At 37.5% G+C, this 18,452-nt stretch overlaps 1 protein-coding gene across 2 annotated transcripts; it reads right to left on the bottom strand.

Moving 5' to 3' along the window:
• Nucleotides 1-1,135: 1,135 nt before the first annotated feature.
• On the bottom strand, nucleotides 1,136-14,272 carry LOC118166280 (SWI/SNF-related matrix-associated actin-dependent regulator of chromatin subfamily A containing DEAD/H box 1-like). Of its 2 annotated transcripts, XM_035325063.1 has the most exons (15): nucleotides 13,647-14,254; nucleotides 12,425-12,515; nucleotides 11,162-11,261; nucleotides 9,513-9,572; nucleotides 9,233-9,308; nucleotides 8,434-8,569; nucleotides 7,363-7,500; nucleotides 6,981-7,076; nucleotides 6,144-6,261; nucleotides 5,761-5,882; nucleotides 4,441-4,629; nucleotides 3,658-3,776; nucleotides 2,519-2,701; nucleotides 1,977-2,086; nucleotides 1,136-1,694 (listed from the first exon to the last, which is right to left on the bottom strand). In XM_035325063.1, exons 1-15 carry the CDS (start codon nucleotides 13,838-13,840, stop codon nucleotides 1,633-1,635), a joined length of 1,794 nt encoding a protein of 597 aa, XP_035180954.1. In that variant the 5' UTR covers nucleotides 13,841-14,254; the 3' UTR covers nucleotides 1,136-1,632. The 2 variants fall into 2 exon arrangements, with proteins under 2 accessions (XP_035180954.1, XP_035180953.1); XM_035325062.1 differs by having other exon boundaries at nucleotides 1,136-2,086; nucleotides 13,647-14,272.
• Between the last annotated feature and the right edge of the window lie 4,180 nt (nucleotides 14,273-18,452).

Here is an 18,452-nt window from a genome sequence, read left to right as displayed (position 1 = left end):
AGAGAATGCATCTACAAAGCTGATCGAGTAGAGCCCGAGGTAGAGGTGTAGCTCCAGCCACCTTTCCCTCACTGCTAATAAAGTGTTTCATCAATCCAATTAATGTTCTGTGCGTTCTCAAAGGGAGGAGAAGTGAATTTTATTGCACAGATGTAATCTCAACATTTTTTTTTTTTTTTTGACTTTCGGTGCTGGAGGAAACCAGAATAAAGGAGAGTAGAAGTGATTGGGAGGGTTAAGGACACAGCCAATGCAAAGAGGAACTACCCACTTTATCAGACTTCATGCTTCTCAAACACTTGTTGCTCCTGTTACACCATTACAAACAATGCAGCTGCCCAGCTGAGCCGTTGCCCACACCAGTACTGGTTCTCCAGCTGCAAAAACATTCAGTTGCTCAGTATCTCTTCTAGTAAAGGCAACAAACAATGGTGGCAAGGGTGAAAACAGGTGTAGAACAAAACAAATGAATAAACTGTTTGTTCTTCCAGCAATGGGAAAAGCAGGTATGTGGAACCACTAACAACAGGGTGGGTTGTAGATGCAAGCAGTTTACCCAAACTCAAGGGGAGACAAGTGCTTGCAAGAGGACTCCACTGTCTGTTTTAAGTAGATAAACCGCAACAGACTTGGGTAATCCTCTGGGCTGCAAGGGCTGCAAATGAACAATGCTGGGAAAGCGCTTCCCCTTACACTTGCCTCCCCCCTCCCCCACTGTTATTTCATGTAAAAGAAGTTCAGAAATTAAACAGGTAGTGGCAGAAATTAAAGCGAGGTCCAATCTTAAGCAGAGATGCATATTCACATCTACCTGCTTTTGCGATTCCTTGCATTTTGTTGTAGCTTTTCACAGATTTTTCCTTCTTCAGCTTCCACACTCTTCTTCAGCAATAGACTTCAGATTGCACTCTGGGTGGAGATCTCTGTTTGGCAGTAACTATTTTTATAATCTGTATTCTATCTCAACTTTGAGTATAACAAGTTATCTACTACATTATCTACTACTGGATAAAGCCACACCAGGCCAAATAGTGCATTCCAGCTCAGTTCAAAGCTGCTTCTTGGATTACACGCAAGGAGACATAACATGCAAGTTTATCAAACCCCATCCCACAATAACCACAAAATGAAAACCTTTTGTTAATCGATGGAATTTTATTTGAACAAGTTGATAAAAAACCGGTACAGTGTATCAAGTGAACCAAAACAAGCAGAAACAGACTCGAGCATTGTCAAATAAGGCACATATAAAAAATCTACACGCATAGTCCAGTGAAACAGACAGTCCTTTTATATATATATTTGGAGGTAGAAATAATTACAAAAATACTGACAAACCTTCAGCAGTAGCAGATCTGTTAAAACAATTACTACTTAGGTCCCCATTTTGAAAAATGTCCTATAAAATAACGTTTTTTCAGCATCTGATGTTGGCATGTTTGTGCTATTTCTGTTTTCAAGCATCAAAAGAATGCTGTTGGTGTTAAAAATCGTCAATACCATGAGGAATACAATGAAGAAACTATAAAAAGTTATAAATTTACAGTATTGGTGACCATGAACTTTATGAGCGAGTCCTTGGGGTAGGTACAACATTACCTTTATTCCTTTAATTCCAAACATACTTATATTTTAGAGGCCTAACGAGGCTTTTAATAACGTGGCTATATCTGTTGGAATGGTCCCTTCTTCTCCTGAAGGATAAAAATATGCGTTAGTGTTTACATAAACAGACAAAAGTCTAGAATACAAAAACTGTAGACAATCCTCACTTGTAAACATCTAGCATTGACTTGTGTCAGATTCCAAAAGCACTTCCTGTCATACTGCACAGTAAATCAGCACAATACATCTTTCTAGTTTAACATAAACCAAAATTGTCTTATCTGAATCACAGATCTTGTTTTTCAGAATAATAGGTTTCAGTGATCTCCTTAACTCACTTAAGTGGACATAATTATGAGCAGGAGGCTTACCCGAATCCGTTGCAGTCATATCTTGTTCTAACTTCAATTTCTGTTGGCTGATTTTGAGCATGGATTCTTCAACAGTCCCTTTACTGATTAGCTTTATGACTTTTACTTCCCTAAAAAGCGTAAGATAGTATAAATACATTGTAATAGTTTCTCTGGATTAGTGCAAATGGGAAGGACTCTTGTCTTTGCTCAGGTGGCACTGGTTTAGCAACAAGGAGGTTAAAGGGCAATACTTCTAGTTTTTCTTTTTGGACCAACTGTGCTCCGTACTTCCAGAGAACTTTTTGCCTCCTACACTCAGCACAGGTTTTTGTGACCACCCTCTGGTGGCTAATAGAAACAACCGAACTTTTCTTTGTCCCATACTACTGTTAAAATATTTGTTACTGAATACATTCTATTGCCCGCAACAACTTATACCTTAGTGAGGATTCTAAAGCAGATGATTCACTTTTCAGGACAGTGTACCATTTTAGAGGTTTGGTATCTTTGGAAGACAACAAAGAGCTTTGCCAACAAACATTATAATTAACAAGTCTTACCTTGTCTGACCTACTCTATGGCATCGGTCTTCTGCTTGCTTATCATTGTATGGGTTGCAATCAATGTCATGAAGAATAACAGCATTTGCTGAAGTCAGATTGATTCCCAAGCCACCAGCTTTGGTTGACATGAGGAACACAAATATTCCCATATCTGTATTGAACTGATCTATCAGATGTATCCTACAGAACACAAGAACATTTGTATCAGGCCTTAGAGAAAAACAACACTCTCACTCTTAAGGTGAGGAGCAGAAGTTAAGTTGATGATCTCTTTAAAAAGAGGCCAGTGGTATTGCAAAGCAACTCAGAAGTACAGATCTTAGGCAGGAAGGAAAAGGGTACCAACAATCATCAGGCATGACCAGAGAAACATACTTTGAGAGTGACGGCCTGATAGCAAAGAATGAAGTGAAGCTTGGACAAAAATTTTGGATTACCAGCATGAAACACGATAAGCAAGCTGGTGGAAGAAGGTGGGGAGGACTGAAGTATGCTAAACAAATAGATCTGTGGGGGACAGGACAGGAAAAGAATTCAGGTTCATGACTAATTGCATATGACAGAGAAAGAAAGGCAGAGATGTTAGCTGCAAGTGGGAAGTAACATCACAGCAAAAAAAAAAATAGTTTTGTTTTGAAAAGAAAGAAAGAGCATCTCCAAAAAGTCGCAGAACAGGAAAGAGTAGAAAGCTATCACAGCTCAAATACAAGAAAACCACTGCAACCTTTTCAGCTGTTGAACAGGAGAACAAAGGAAAGGACAAAGGAAACAGTTTGTCCCAAAGAAACAAAGAAACCTGTCTACTTCAATGAACTATACTTCAATGGAATGTCTGCAGGTGAGCTTTTGTTACGTCATGCTGACACACAAGCAAATCAAAACATCTTTTACGACTGAAGATGCAAGTTTTCCATTTGGATGTGCTACAATGGTAATTGGACCATCTAACTCCCCTTTCAGCCTTACCCTAACGCAACCTGAAATTTAACATTAAACCCCTAACTAGAGTCAATTCCCAGCCACCACAGAATTCTATACATCAGAAAACCCAGGGTGTTACGTCACATCCTCCTACCGCACATACATCCATTTCTTCACTCACCTTCAGTAAAACAACAACAACAACAGTGACATACCTATCAGAAATATGTGTTTTTCCATCCAACCTGATATATGTATGTTGCCAATGTTTTAGGAAAACTTCCAAGATATCCAGCATCATGGTAAACTGGCTAAACAACACAACTCTGTCGCCCTGGAAATGACAAAGCAAAACAAAAGCTTTAAAACACTTGAATTACAGATGATGAACTAGAAAAGATGTATTATTTGTGTAAAAAAAAAAAGTGTGACTTTACTTACTTTCATTAAAGAAATGTTAAATTTATGCCATTTTCCCTAAGATACAGACCAGTGGCACCCTATTGCATCGAACAGATGCACAGCACACACTTGTACAAATTCAGGATACTCTGAAGTATTATGCTACATGCTTATTTGCAGAATTAGCCAGGTTGAATCTATGACTCACAGCAGTGACCTCTTGTTTACATTAAAACAACCATCTATGCTGAGTCAGTGTAATACAGTCTTATTCAATTGCCAGAAGAAAGACTCAAATTTCACGGATGTGGAAATACTATCCATTGATACAGCAATTGTGTTAACTCAGAACCAACACTTGGAAAAATGGGAACTCTTATTTTGCTTCTGTAACTTTGTTGTTTATATAAATGCGCAAGTAAGACTACATGTTACAAGGATTAAGTACTGTTTTGCAGTACTGCACGCACATTAAATCATTGTAATCCCCACAAAAGCAACTGGCTTGCATCTACTTGTGAGCAGATGGTAACAGTTGTTTAGAGATGGCCATTAGATGGACAGGAAAGGACATTTCAGCCATTGGTAATACCAACCTTTGCTTTAAGGTCAGACAGAATACGTTCTAATGCTCTGAACTTTCCAGAATCCAAAATCTGATCCATGTCTAACTTGAAGTCATTGACATGAGGGTATTGCTTGCAAAGCAAATGTAGTTCAAAATCTGTCATTACTGTCATATCTTCGAAGATAAGGTCAGGATTTGCATCAAAATGTGTGCGCTCCTATTAGCAAAAAATGAAGAGAATTAATGCAATACACAACCTTGCTAGGCAGACTAGAAAATACAAACACAATTACATCCAAAATTTCTGAAAGAACAAAACCAAAGTAGCACAACTAGACATGGACAAATGCTAGAGCATGGCTCATGCAAGCAACAAAAGATGAAGTCTAGAACCCCAGGTTTATAGTAGAGGATTGTTACTTTGCAATTCAGCTTTTAAAAGAATTTGTACTACCAAAAACTAAGAAGTATATGCTCAACCTCCACAGTCATTACCTATTTCCCATCAAGCCCTATGATCTTTTAGCCCCGTATCAGATCTCTTCCCCTGAAGAGGCACTCCCTAAAAGGGAGATCCAATCCTTGGATAGATGGTAGAAGACATGGGAAGCCCAGCCCAAGATGTAGGGTGGGTAGAGGGATGTCATGCCTGGAAGAAAGAGGAAAAGAAAAGCCACATCTGGACAGTACAATGGTATGAGCAGGAATAAAAAGGGGACAAAAATCCTTCAAAAACAAATAAGTGACTTCTCCCCTTCCCCCCAACCTTGACTGGCTTTATTTTTAAAAAAACTAGAGATATTCAAAGCCAGCTGCAACTTTCTTGAGTACCTGCTGCATGCCCAAATTCTCTTTTCTTTGTACTTTAGAAAGAGCAACAGTTTTCCCCAAACTCCACAGGCATTAACCCCAGCCATATGACCAAAAAAAAAAAAAAAAATAGTTCATTGCTTATTACATTCCCTGTTTTACTTCTGTATAGCCTAGATTTCTTGCTACACAACAAAGACTAATACACTCAAGTGTCCTCCCAAAACATTTTCATAAGTATTTTGGTTTTAAGTTTTGGGGTGGAGGGAAGAGGTATTAAGGGGGTGCTAATGAAGAGATGACTGCAGTCCCAGAACTGTTCTCTCCATTCTAACACCTGATATAATAATCAGCGTTAAAATACATATAGAGCTTCATTATAGCACTGGATAGACACAAAGAAATAAAAAAGCAGCAACAATGAATTAAGATTCGCAAAAGACACACTTTTGACCAGAGGACTGACAATAAAAGTCTATTTAAGCTGCATTAGAAGTTCTGAGAAATTAAGAACTGGGGCTGAATCTCATCACCTTACCTTGAGCATGAGTGTGGACATTGTTCTAAGCTTGTCATTTGTGTAATACTGACGATGTAAGAGAGGATGATTAGCCATTTTTCTAAGTTGCATCATTACATTTCCCATATCAGACTTTTTCTCTGTCAAAGAAATAACATATATTCAGAAGCAGCACGCAGATTCTGAGAAATCAAGATGCATTATATATACTATAAAGAATATTCTTTATATTTAGTATTTCACCTATTAACTGGACTTAGGAAAAAAAAAATCATAGAAGGAATATAGCCACTGTGAGTATTAGACATCTCTACAAAGCAAAGATTTTGTAGTCACGTTTAACAGCAACCTAGGCATGGAAAAAGAAATCCAGCAAAGGCAAATGAGACACCATCACATACCGTTACCGTTAATACTTTTCTTTAGCTTATTTACGAGATCACAGTAGAGTTGCTCTTGTTTCTCAGACATGGCACATAATTCAATGTGATCTTTTTTGGGAGGTAGCTGTTTAAGGACCTGACAGGAGAAAAAAAGTAGCAGGTAAAAATTGTACTGAATTACTGACTGCTATCTTACAAGCCTCCTTTTGTACTCATTCTTCTCATGTCACCCTTCATTGGCTGCAACTTTGCTAACTGAAACTGAGTCAACAGACTGATTTACAAATTGAGCACTTGTTTTGGATTATACATCTCACACACACACTACTCAAGTAACGTGACCTGCACACCTCAAAAAACACACAAAATAACAAATGCGATACTTGGAAGCTACTCAGCTGCTACTCACAGTAATTGATTTTTCAAGCTACTGACTATTAAGTGTGTAAGAACCACAGTAAGATATAGATACACTTTTCAGATTATTAAAATTTTCCAGTGTTTTACACATCCAGTTATAAATAGAAGCAGAGAGGTTTTGGATTTTAAAATGAAAACATCTCTCACTTGATGCCTGCTTAGTGCACCAAATAATCTTTCAGTGATCTTTCTTAACTAAAATTTCCAGCTGCAAACAGTCAACAAATATTGAGCATCAAAATAGGAAGTTGCAGCAGCAGGTCACATTCCTAATTCCAAACTCCTGGAAGATGAAGAGTAGCTCAAGTTTCCTGCTTTTCTTAGATAAACGTGTACAACTAGCAACGACGAAATACAGCACTGAATTATGTTAGTCTCAAAAATCATCAGGCTTTTTGATACTATGGAACAATTATTTTAAAAATAAAATGTTACCTCATCTTTTACTCTTCTTAGGATGAATGGCTTTATTATCTGCTTGGCGTGTGCAATCCTATCCTGTTCATACATGCTCTGTTCTTCAGTACTCTTCTAAGGAAAATATTGCAAGAACTCAATTAGAGTGTGAAATTTTCAGCTATAGCAGTGCTATCTGTCAATTTGAGATATTTCAGGAAAACTGAGCCAGAAGAGACAGATCTAATATGACCTAGCACTCTGAGACATCCTGTTATGACACATTTTTACTTGAAATGGTTTATTTCATTGTTTCACTTTCTTGATTTTGTAATCACATTACCTATTTCCATAAGGCATCAACAACACAGAAGTATGGCAAAAAAATGTTAGCTCGGAGAAGAGAATATACAACACTTACTATTTTTGAAGAGAACATCCTTCGGATTTCACTAGCTCTGCTACTGAACATATGTGGCATGACAAAGTTCAAGAGAGACATCAATTCCAACAGATTATTCTGAACTGGAGTTCCTGTTAGCAGTAAGCGACTCTTTGCCTATTCATCAGAAGTGAAAAATAGTATCGAGGAATATTAGTCAAATGGATTAAAAATAGTATTAGAAGGAGCAACACAGTTCATGGAGAACTGAGATAGTGAACTTAATTTGAATTGTAACTATTAAATTTTAAATATACTTAAATCTCATGGAATAATTTCCTGGTGAAGTCGACAAAGGTATTGCGGGGATCTGTGGAAAACAGACCTCAGATCAATTTAGGATTATTCAAGAAGCATAATCCAGATGTAAGAAAATCCCTGTATTTTTTTTTTTCTGTTGCCCACATATTTTATCTTTTTTAAGGTCAGAGTATTTTAAGAACAAGTTTTGAATTGCAAGTACATGCCACAATTTAAAGTCTTAGCGATCAGCTTCTTAAAAATGCATTTAACAAAAATATTGAAAAATAAGTTGTAATAATTCAAGTGATAAGTATGTTATTATTGCATCAATACTACAGTGCTAAAATCACAGTCCCTAGAAAAAGGGCTGTACTCAAATTTTCTCTTAAATGCTATTAACTTAAGGTGCAAGCTACAAGGAAAAATATTTTAAAGGTAGCTTTTTTTTTGTAGTCTTATCAGAATACATCCTTATATACTAGGATGTTTTTTATATGAGTCATTTTTGTTTTCAGAATAGCAATTTTATAATCTTTACTGTAGCTTAAACTGGAAAATGGCTTAACACTGAAACTGAACCACTACCATAGTTGTAATGATGCTCTAAGAAATTAACTACATTTTTTGGGAAACTCATTTCCCTGAAAGAGCTTTTAATGCAGGATCTACTCCTGAAACTTCAACATCACCTGCACATTAAATTTTTGGACCACGATGTGTCTGTGACTATGTCCCCACTGCCCATAATGACAGAACAGGAAAGAGAGTTGTCCCCCAACCCCCTCAACAAACAATTAAATCCCTTACATTAATTCTCATAAGGTGCTGGTAGCGTACAGAGCTCATGTTCTTGAGCATATGACCTTCATCAAAAATTGCATAGTTGAGATTGAGCCTGTGAAACAGTCGTCGATCATCTGAGCTGCTAATTGCACATTTATACCTGTCAGAAGAATACATCATAAATAAACACACATTAAATGCAATCTTAACATGAACATTCTGCTACCACAACTCAATTATATTCTATATACTAAACATATACATTCTATCTATATATATTCTCTATACTACATTATATTATATATAAATTATAATTTTAATTTTAAGAGCTACAGAAAGAAACATAAGGGTCCTTAAAATAAAGCTTCCTAGAAGTAATCAACCATATGAGTTTACCACTGTCAAATAGCTACTGATTACTTGATCAGTCAGTGCTTTTGTAACACTTTCAAAGAGGCATACAAATCTTTTACAAAAACACAGTACCTGCTACAGCATTACTAAACATCTTTTTATCATTACTTGAAGAGAAGATCAAATTCCTCTCCCATCTCACCAAATTCTGAACATTGGTTTTTAATTACTTGTTCTCTGAATTTCATAACATGCAAAGATAGGTCAATGTGCTTTACACACCCCTCGTTACGTGACATTGAAAAGAATAATCCCCCATTGCCTTTGACTCTTGCCAAACACCACACAGGAAGATTGAAGAAAAACCTCATGCTCTTTAGTAAAATACAACTGGTAGATAACTAATTTTGTTATACCACTAGAGGTCAGTAGATGCTAACTAATTTTTTTTTTTTAAACTTGTACTTACGTAGTTATAATGACATTGAAATCTAAAACGTTATTATTAATGTCCGTCCGGATATTTTTCCGCTCTTCCTGGGATCCTACAGAAGGACAAAACATAACATGAGTACAACTACAATTAATTTAAATGCATATAAAAGATGGCATAAAGGAATACTATTGGCATTAAATATCTGTATTTAAACAGTTATTTTAAAATAATGTTTCTATAAACAACACGTTTTCTGAGGCTGAACATGCAACCAACTGTATCACTGGATTACTTTCTAAATTGCACTCCTCACCGTAGTAATAAAGGAGTTTCAGTTCAGGACACCACAGATGAATTTCTCTTATCCAGTTATCTGTAAGATACAATTTAAAAAAAGACAAGTTTATTTATACTCATGTCTTAGATAATTCCAAATGCACCTCAGCATTAAAACAGAAGCCTGATCTTAATGCAAATCCCTTATACTTCTTAACGTTTCAAAGAATTTTCTTTCTAAACACTGGAGAAATGGTAGCATTTAGGGAAATTAAGCAACCAACAAGTGACAAAGCAGGAACTATTAGAGTCTTCCTTCAAGTGGCTTCAGAACTTTTATACAGCAATTCGAAAGTAACAACTTAACATAAATAAATCTTTCTTATGCAACTCTTCCTACTGCTTAACTAGATTACGCTTCAAACTCCTACTGAAATCAAACATGCAGCCATCACCTTACCAGGTCTAAAATAATACAAGTATCTACTGCATTTAATTACTTCTTAGCCTGATTTCTCTCCCAGACATTATTTCCTCAAAAAGCAATCATTTCATTTAGTAACCATTTTCATTTAGAAACGTTTCATCAGGAAATATGATGCCTCTGGGAATCGGGAAAGCTTCCTAACTCTATCCAGTTCCAGGTGTGCAGCCATCAAAGCAGGCACTGATAATGTTATCAGGCCAAAGGGAAACATGCTTTTCAGTACGCTGTGCGTGAGGGTTAGTCTCAGATAATCACGACCCACTGAGGAAGGGGATTTCTGGTAAATGCCACTTGGACCCAGGCTGGGGATGAAAAGACCCCTCAGTGGAAAAGTATCAAAGAAACAATAGGCAGACCGCTTCCCAGGCTTTACCTGCTTGACAGCATCAAATAATAATGGCTTATCCAAGCTGCCACTACAGTTTATAAGCCTCTACAACTCACTTCACAAAAGCACTCATTTACACCTTGGGTTTTAAAAAGGTGGGTTCTAGTAGGTTTTAAAAGCATATTGATAATGCTGATCTTGAAGTGATGTTGATCTTCTGCTGTTTTAAAAAATACGCATTGGCTTCAAAAATTAAGAGCAGTGTTTTCTTCCTCAGTTAAACTTGCTACTTTCTTTTTCCTAGTCATTCTATAAATCCAGTTTAACTCCAAAGAACTAGCTTCTCCTAAAACTCATCGGCTTTGCTGATGTATTTTTTTCGACTGTATTCTTTGTACTTTCAACTGATGTCATTAAACAACCAAAACATACAATTAAAACACACTGTTAGCTTAATTGTTTTAGGATTTTGATCTACTTTTAAAGATTCTATGCAAAGAGGAAAAAGGCATTGAATATTTTGAATGCAGTGAAGCCTAACCCTAAGCACCACTGGAAGACTAGAAATTTCAGCCAATATTCAGTAAAAGATTTAGCTAAACAAGATCAAATTGTAACATGCAGCTTTGTTTTGTGAAGCAGACAGACTTGGATTTTTTTAATATGCTCTAATTAATTCAGTACAAGCATGCCTCTAGTACAGATTACATTCCATTTCAGATGATTTAAGGCGCTGAATATCACACCACAAGAAAACTGTTTTCCTTCATGGAAGTATTATCTTCATTTGACAGCCCATCCACAATTACCCCCCCCCAGCCTCTTTCCTAAAATCATAATAATAATAATAATTTTGAGGCTTGCAACTTACCTAATGTTGAAGCTGGCACAACTATCAAGTGGGGACCTGTTTTGCCCTTTTGGTAGAGATAAGCCAGAAATGCAATAGCTTGAATTGTTTTTCCTAAGCCCTAGGGAAAAAAAGAAAAAAATCAATTTAAACAAAATTTATAGTCTCTAGAACATAATAGTGTTTCATACTCCTAAGATGATTACACTGTAGTAAGTGTTAACTAAAGACTACAGATCTGCACAGAAAAAATATTAATCAGCATTATTTTCGGAAGACATTTCCTTCTCTAGTACAGCTCCAGTCAAACTCCATTATCTTTTCAGCTCAACATCTGAGCATCAGGTATTACCCTGCTTCATACATAAAGTTTTTCATTTTAGTTCATTCCTCAAATCTTCAAGAAACTGTGGTTCAGACAACAGCTCATTTGGAAACTAACCATTTCTTTCCATTTGAACCAATCATGCAAATGATAGTTCAGCTATTTCTGAAAGTGGAATTTAATAGGGAAACGGTGTTTGTTTGCAATGTGCTTAAATTTCTACCAGTGCTCACTTTCCTGCCTTTTGTACCATGGATTTGAAATTTTATCTTCTCTACCAGAAAATAAGAATGAATTGGTGCTTACAGGTATGAAAAAATACAGAAGTTGAGAAACACTGCTTACGTCTTAGTGAAGCAAACCAATCTATTCACTCAGCTTATCACAACACGAAAAGCAGCCAGGATTAAAATCAGTTGACACTCAAAACCTCAAACAAAACACTCTAATTTAGAAACTTACGAGGGGCATATTGACAATATATGGTCAAAATGCTGGAGAAGCAGGGAAGGCTTGTGCTGTTTGTCCTTCCCTCCCCCCGGTATATTTAACTGTTTTGAAAGTGATGGAGAAATTCAGAAAATAGGGGCTCACTACAGCTAAGCGCTGAACAAGCAGAGTGAATGATATTTATTTGTACAGAGCTATGAAAATAAATGGTTCAAGGATGATCTTGTGGTACAAACTGGTTCCATTCCATCAGATGACATCATATGACTTGTAATTATCACTGTCCATAAATCTCAGATTACCTTTTGCTTTCAAGTTGAGAATAAGAGCTCAGCAACCACTTGTATTGCAAAAAAAGTGGGAAAACATTTGGAGAAACTGTGATTTGTATTAGCTAAACATAAAAGACAAATTCTTTCATTTTTTTTTTTTTACATGTCCTAAGCAGATTATTAAAAAGTCACTGACAATAATTTTAACAGTCCTTGTATAATCAGTTTCACACTTACCATTTCATCAGCTAAAATACCATTCAATCCATGACTATGAAGAAGTGCTAACCAGTTCAAACCAATCGTCTGAAATGGCTTCAGTGTCAAGCTGTTAAAAAAAAAAAAAAAAATCAGGTTTACCATGTTACCATCTTTTGTTTCTCCATGAAACCCAGTTTTACTCCACTCCAGATCTCCTGATGCAGTGAAAAACCACAAACTATTTAATTAATCACCTGAATACCAAAGAGCATTTCTGAACTACGAAGTGCATCTCGAATTCTCATAAATGTTAAACAATCAAAATGAACACTACAATAAATTCCTTTCTTTCAAATTAGTGATTGACAGCCAGTTAAAAACTGTTACACAGCCAGTAATTTTTAAAATACAAAGCAATAGGTATTATTGCCAGTGTTGACAGCAAACAGAAAACACACACAATCCACAGAACACTCAACCAAATCAACTACTGTAGCATTTCTTTGCCAAAAAAGCCCAAAACAAAACAAACCACCACTGATAAGCTCCCTTCACACAACTCCCTTTCCCTCTGTGCTTCTATTTTGACACACCAGAAAAATTATTTTGCTATTTACCACTAAACCTTACAAAGCCTAATTTAGGTTCTCCTCTGGCCACTTCAACTCTACATTTCCTAACCTTTACAAAAAGGCGTCCCAACCCATTCCTCTGCCTGTCCCCTGTTTCCATTCCTCCTAAACTCTCTATTACCAATTTATCTGTCTGAAAGAAACTCTTCCCTTCAGGGCATCCCCCTGCGTCCCTCCCACTGGATACAGAGTTCCAGATCATTTTGCATATCTACTTTCTGACTGAGGTTCCCAGTGCAGCTGATAACCTTTACAAGTTTGCCCAGATTATTTGTCATTTGACATCAGACACGCAAGGTTTTCTGTTAGTGAAGCAGTTTTGTTTGTTCATTTGTCTGGGAGACAGTGACAACTTGCAATCTCATCACTTAAAATTCTACATTCATAAAAAATTGGAGCTATTACACTGTTGTATTTTTGTTATGTTCTTAATTATCATCTTTCCTGATGCACTTGAAAAAATTTGTTGCATTCCCTCAAGCATCGCACATGCGTCCCTGGCTAAATCCCTGAGAGCTGCTGAGCATTTACAACTCTGCTTTTAGAGGGGACAATTTTGAAAACCGTGACGTTCAACCACAGCTTACTGTCCACCACCCCTTCAAATACTTAACAAATAACACCACCTCTTATTCAGAATGGAAGGCTGCTCTACGTTCCATCCACCACCTCCATCTTCAGTAATCCTAGTTACATGTTTTGTCAGTTTCTTTGAAATGTCTTCACATTTATTCATGAGCTTGAGAACCACGTCCCTCTCCTTCAGCAGGATCTTGCAATTCCGCAGTATGTCTTCTGACAAGCCAGTAGTCTTAGTCATTTTTGTAAACTGCAAAACAAAATAATAAAACACTGTGAACACTGATAACAGACAGGGAAGTAGCAGATCAAACACTGGTTTACAACTCCCAGCACTGTGCCTATCAGCTTTCAGTTCACAAAGCTTTATAAAATAGTGCTGCCAGCACTGGAGGACTCATGTTTTGCTCCTTAGGTTTTCAGCAAGTTTTCCCCTAATCTTTCTTAAAACAGCAAGAGCAAAAACCACTTCAGCACTTCCTTGTTCTACTGGCATGCCCTGCAAAATGAAGTGATTCTTGTAGCTGCTGCTCTTCCCTCTATCCACCTGCAGCATACCAAGGATTAATACAGAACAGCTCTGGCTAGCTTTGCTAGATATTAAAAATACAAGGCATGAGCATAACATGAGGATCAAAGCAAACCAAGATGTGTGGAAGGCTATTAAGAAACGGATGCTGGCCTAGAAGGGGTTGGCAACAGACCTGTTAAAAAAAAAAAAAAAAAAGAAAACAAACAATCTACCCCCAAACAACATCAACAAAAAACCAACAAAACCAACCAACCAAAAAAAAAAACAAACCCAGAAAACCGACAATAGGGAGACAGTAGTAGATTTCTTAGTAGGGAAACAAACACATTTCATTATGCATCCTACCAGAGTTGAGCATTATTAAGTCCCAGTTCTAACTGCACCTCAAATAGAACATTCAAACCAGACTTGGGCAGAGTGAAAAAAAAAAAACAAAAACTTCAGGGCTAAGGAATTTCACAAAACCACCTTTTTTTTAAAAAAAAGGTCACCAAGTGCTGGCATGTTCAGAAGACCAACCAAGACTAGATTCATCTCTTTCAGTTCTTCAGTTTTTTTGTGTGTACTCGTTTTAGGACAGTTAGCTTCTCCACAGCAGCTTATATATATATATGGTTGTGCATTTTGGATTTGTGACCAGAACAGTGTTGACAAAACAACAAGGTTTTAGTTTTTGTTAAGCCATGCTTAGAGAGGGTCGAGGCCTTTTCAGCTTCTCACACTGACACACCAGAGAGGAGGGTGAGGATGGGCAAGAAGCTGGGAAGGGACACAGCCAGAACAGCCGACCCCAGCTGAACAAAGCAGTATCCCACACGACACCTGACACCCTGCTCAGCCATAAAAGCTGAGGTGAAAAGGAGGAGGGGGTAACATTTGCAGTTACGACTCTCATCTTGCCAAGTATCTGTTAGACGTGATGGAGCCCCGCGTTCCTTGAAATGGCAGAACATCTGCCTGCCAACGGGAAGTAGCAAATTAATTCCTTGGTTTGCTGTGCTTGTGCGTGCTGCTTTTGCTTTATGTAGTAAAGTCTCTCTATCCTGACTCGTGAGTTTTCTCACTTTTGCCCTTCCAATTCTCTCTCTCTTCCTGCTGGGGGGGAGCGAGCGCGCATGTGGGGTCAGAGCTGCTTTCTGGGTCTCAGCTGCCTGCCAGGGTCAAACCACAACAGCATTAAAGAACTTTATCGGCCTCAGATTCACTTAAACTTTTTGTTGGTGTTTCTTGCAATGAATACTACCTTCTTTGAAATCTTACACAAAACGACCTGGTCATTAGCACTTACTGGTACTTTTCAATGACAGCACCACCATTTTGACAAGATTTTAGCAACATTCGGTATGCTTTCTTTAGCACGTGTATGTTTAAAGTCAATATTAACCTTTTTTTTTTTTGAACCTTATTTGCCCTTCTGCAAAACAAATACATTTTTCTAAATGCCACAGCAAGCAAGCTAGCAGACGAGTCAAAATACTGGAATCTTGATTGAAACACAAACTAATACAAGGTCCGTCCTAACTCCTGAGCAAACTAGTTTACAAAGTTGAAGCACACCACTGCTTGAAAACAGAAGCATGCAGGTGATCCATGAGGACATTTCGCTTTCCATAACACTTTGATTCCTTAAATAAAAGGTAGGTATTTTCTCCTGTCTTGGCTCAGAACAGACCTTTAAGTGGTGTAACTGTTCTGCCACCATCCTCAACTACTCAAAAGAGTCTTCAAGAAACACGTAGATACAGAATACAGTAGCATGGTTTAGTGGTGGACTTGTCAGTTCTAGATTAAAGGTTGGACCAGATGATCTTAGAGGTCTTCTCCAACCTGAATCATTCTATGAAAACATGTTTTTCTCCCCCCAGTGACTCCTTATCACAGTCCTTCATCAACAGATTTTCAGACTTGAAGAATATAAGTATCTTTGGACTTGCCATTCTTTTGTTAAAACTGAAGTAAGTACAAGTTTTTCCTGTGTGTGAAACCACACCTGATTACAATTCAGAAAAATCTGCATCTTAAAATTTAGCACAAGGCTTAACAGGAATATATCCTCCTATTATTCCTTTCTTAAAAGGAAGGGGATAACATAAAACAATTATTATGCATAAAGTGATCAATATGGCAGAGTAAAAGCCAGTTTTGTTAAAATGAACAGTACAGGTAGGTCATGGTTTGACTCCAGAAAACTCCAGTGAGCAATGCCCTCTACTGACAGTCCTCAGTTACAGTGTTCAGTCTTCTTTTGGTTGTGGTTTTGTCTACTAAAAAAAAAAAAGTTTACCAACAGTCATAGGTTAAACCAGGCTAAAGACACATGTCAAAACTTGTGAAAACGTTTTCTAAGCAGACACCTCTTAATAAACAGTTGCAAAGAACATGATTTTTAATAGGCGATTAAAAAATTTCAACATTTGTTTTGATGCCTAAAGCTCTGGTTGGCATGAATCTAAATCCTGTAATCTATAAATGAAGGCGTGGAGAATGAAGCCATCTGTTATTTAAAAAGTTCTATTATTTCACATCAGCACATTAACATTCATTTCCAAGTTACAACAAGAAAGATTTTAGCCACTGGTTTGCACATGGGAAAACAGTGTTACGCTGTCACACATAATCAAACAACACCCAGCTTCACTTCGAGCAGCATCCATTTCTAACCCAATGTTATTTGCTGCATCCACTCTGTTTCTTCTAGTGCAAGACTTCCGGATTTTTTTTTTGCTAGTTTCATTTTTGTGGGTTTGTACATGTACAGCCAAAGAGAGTAACAAATGACAGCAGAGCTGAAGCTCCCCTCCCTGGGGATGCTTGTCTCTTACCTCACTTACTATAGCAGCAAACAGAGTATGATGGACAGGTCTATCTTTTAGGGGATGGTGATGACTCAAATGAAGTGACAAACTAAAAACATGCTATGTCAACATTTCCACATAATATTTGGTGTCATCAGTATAACTTGCATGTATTCCTTAAGAATTTTCAGTTCTTTTAAAACTACTGTCGTCGCTTGAGGTCTGTCATTACCAAAAGAGATGGCTTGGTTTGCGACAGAAACAATAAGACTGCAAATGAGAGTAATGAGAGACAACACTAAAAAGGAAATGTAAGCAGTTACTTATAAAACCTTAAAAATAAGAAACTAAAAGAGCATTAAACTCCCTCCAGTATTTATGTCCACATTTACAAGAAGCAATGTGAAATTGCATCACACAAACACGACAGGGCAAGAAATAACAAACCCAGAAGGCTTAGATAGGCTCTTTCTGGCCTTTTTAGACAGTCTTTGGTCCATATTTTGTTTCACACACACCCTGAACACCTACAGGTATTTTGGTTATGTGGTCATGGTTTATAACCTGTTTTCTGAGGATAACATTTCCAATATGAGCCAATTTGAACAGTTTGGAAAAAAGAGTGCAGTTATAGAAATAATTCATCGCCAATGAGGTTTTTTTTTAGAGTAAGGGGGAGAAGGAAAGGCATCAGGTGTCCAGAAGTGCCTCCACTCAAAAAACAAAAGCGACACAGCAGTATGTCAGCACTGGTGGGGTGGCACGAGGACCCTGAAGCAAACAAGAGAGCAATGTAGAAAGCTGACATAGAAGTGACCTGAAAGGAGCAAACATATCTGTAACAGTTGTTGCTTTGCTAACACTGAGTTCAGTTTTCTTATCCTGATGTGGATAGAATCACAGAATCACAGAATTTCTAGGTTGGAAGAGACCTCAAGATCATCAAGTCCAACCTCTGACCTAACACTAACAGTCCCCACTAAACCATATCCCTAAGCTCTACAAAGTACATACAGAACAGCCCTCAACACTGAGCAACAAGAGGAAGACTACGCTGAACACGGGTCCATTGCACAAAAGCTACCCAACACATTAAATCACATTGACACCTATAAAGATGAGTGAGCTTTCTTCCCCATCCTGTGCCACTGTCTGCTCTCGATCCTCATTGTAATTTCAGCATCTACTAACAGACCTGTCCTCAATACTCCTCCCTCCCTTTTCTCCTAGTCCCCACAACCCCTCTTTCTGCTGGCAGCCCTTTAGCTTGTCTACCCATGTCACCCAACTGCTCTCCTGGTGTTATAATCCCTTATTACCCATCACAGAAGATGCCCCTCAACTGCTCCTCAAGATCACCAATTTCAGCATCACACCCTCTTTTATTTTACCTCCATGCTTTGTCTCGTTCTACAACAGCAGACCACGCTTTTAGATTCCCCCCAGTCAGAAAGCAACATGCTTTGACTCAGAAATACATGGAAAATTGCCTAAAACTACACTCCTTGACATTACAGTGGATCTAC

This window comes from Oxyura jamaicensis, chromosome 4, assembly GCF_011077185.1.
Source record: "Oxyura jamaicensis isolate SHBP4307 breed ruddy duck chromosome 4, BPBGC_Ojam_1.0, whole genome shotgun sequence".
Taxonomy (NCBI): domain Eukaryota; kingdom Metazoa; phylum Chordata; class Aves; order Anseriformes; family Anatidae; genus Oxyura; species Oxyura jamaicensis.
This window is presented reverse-complemented; position numbering and strand designations above follow the sequence as displayed.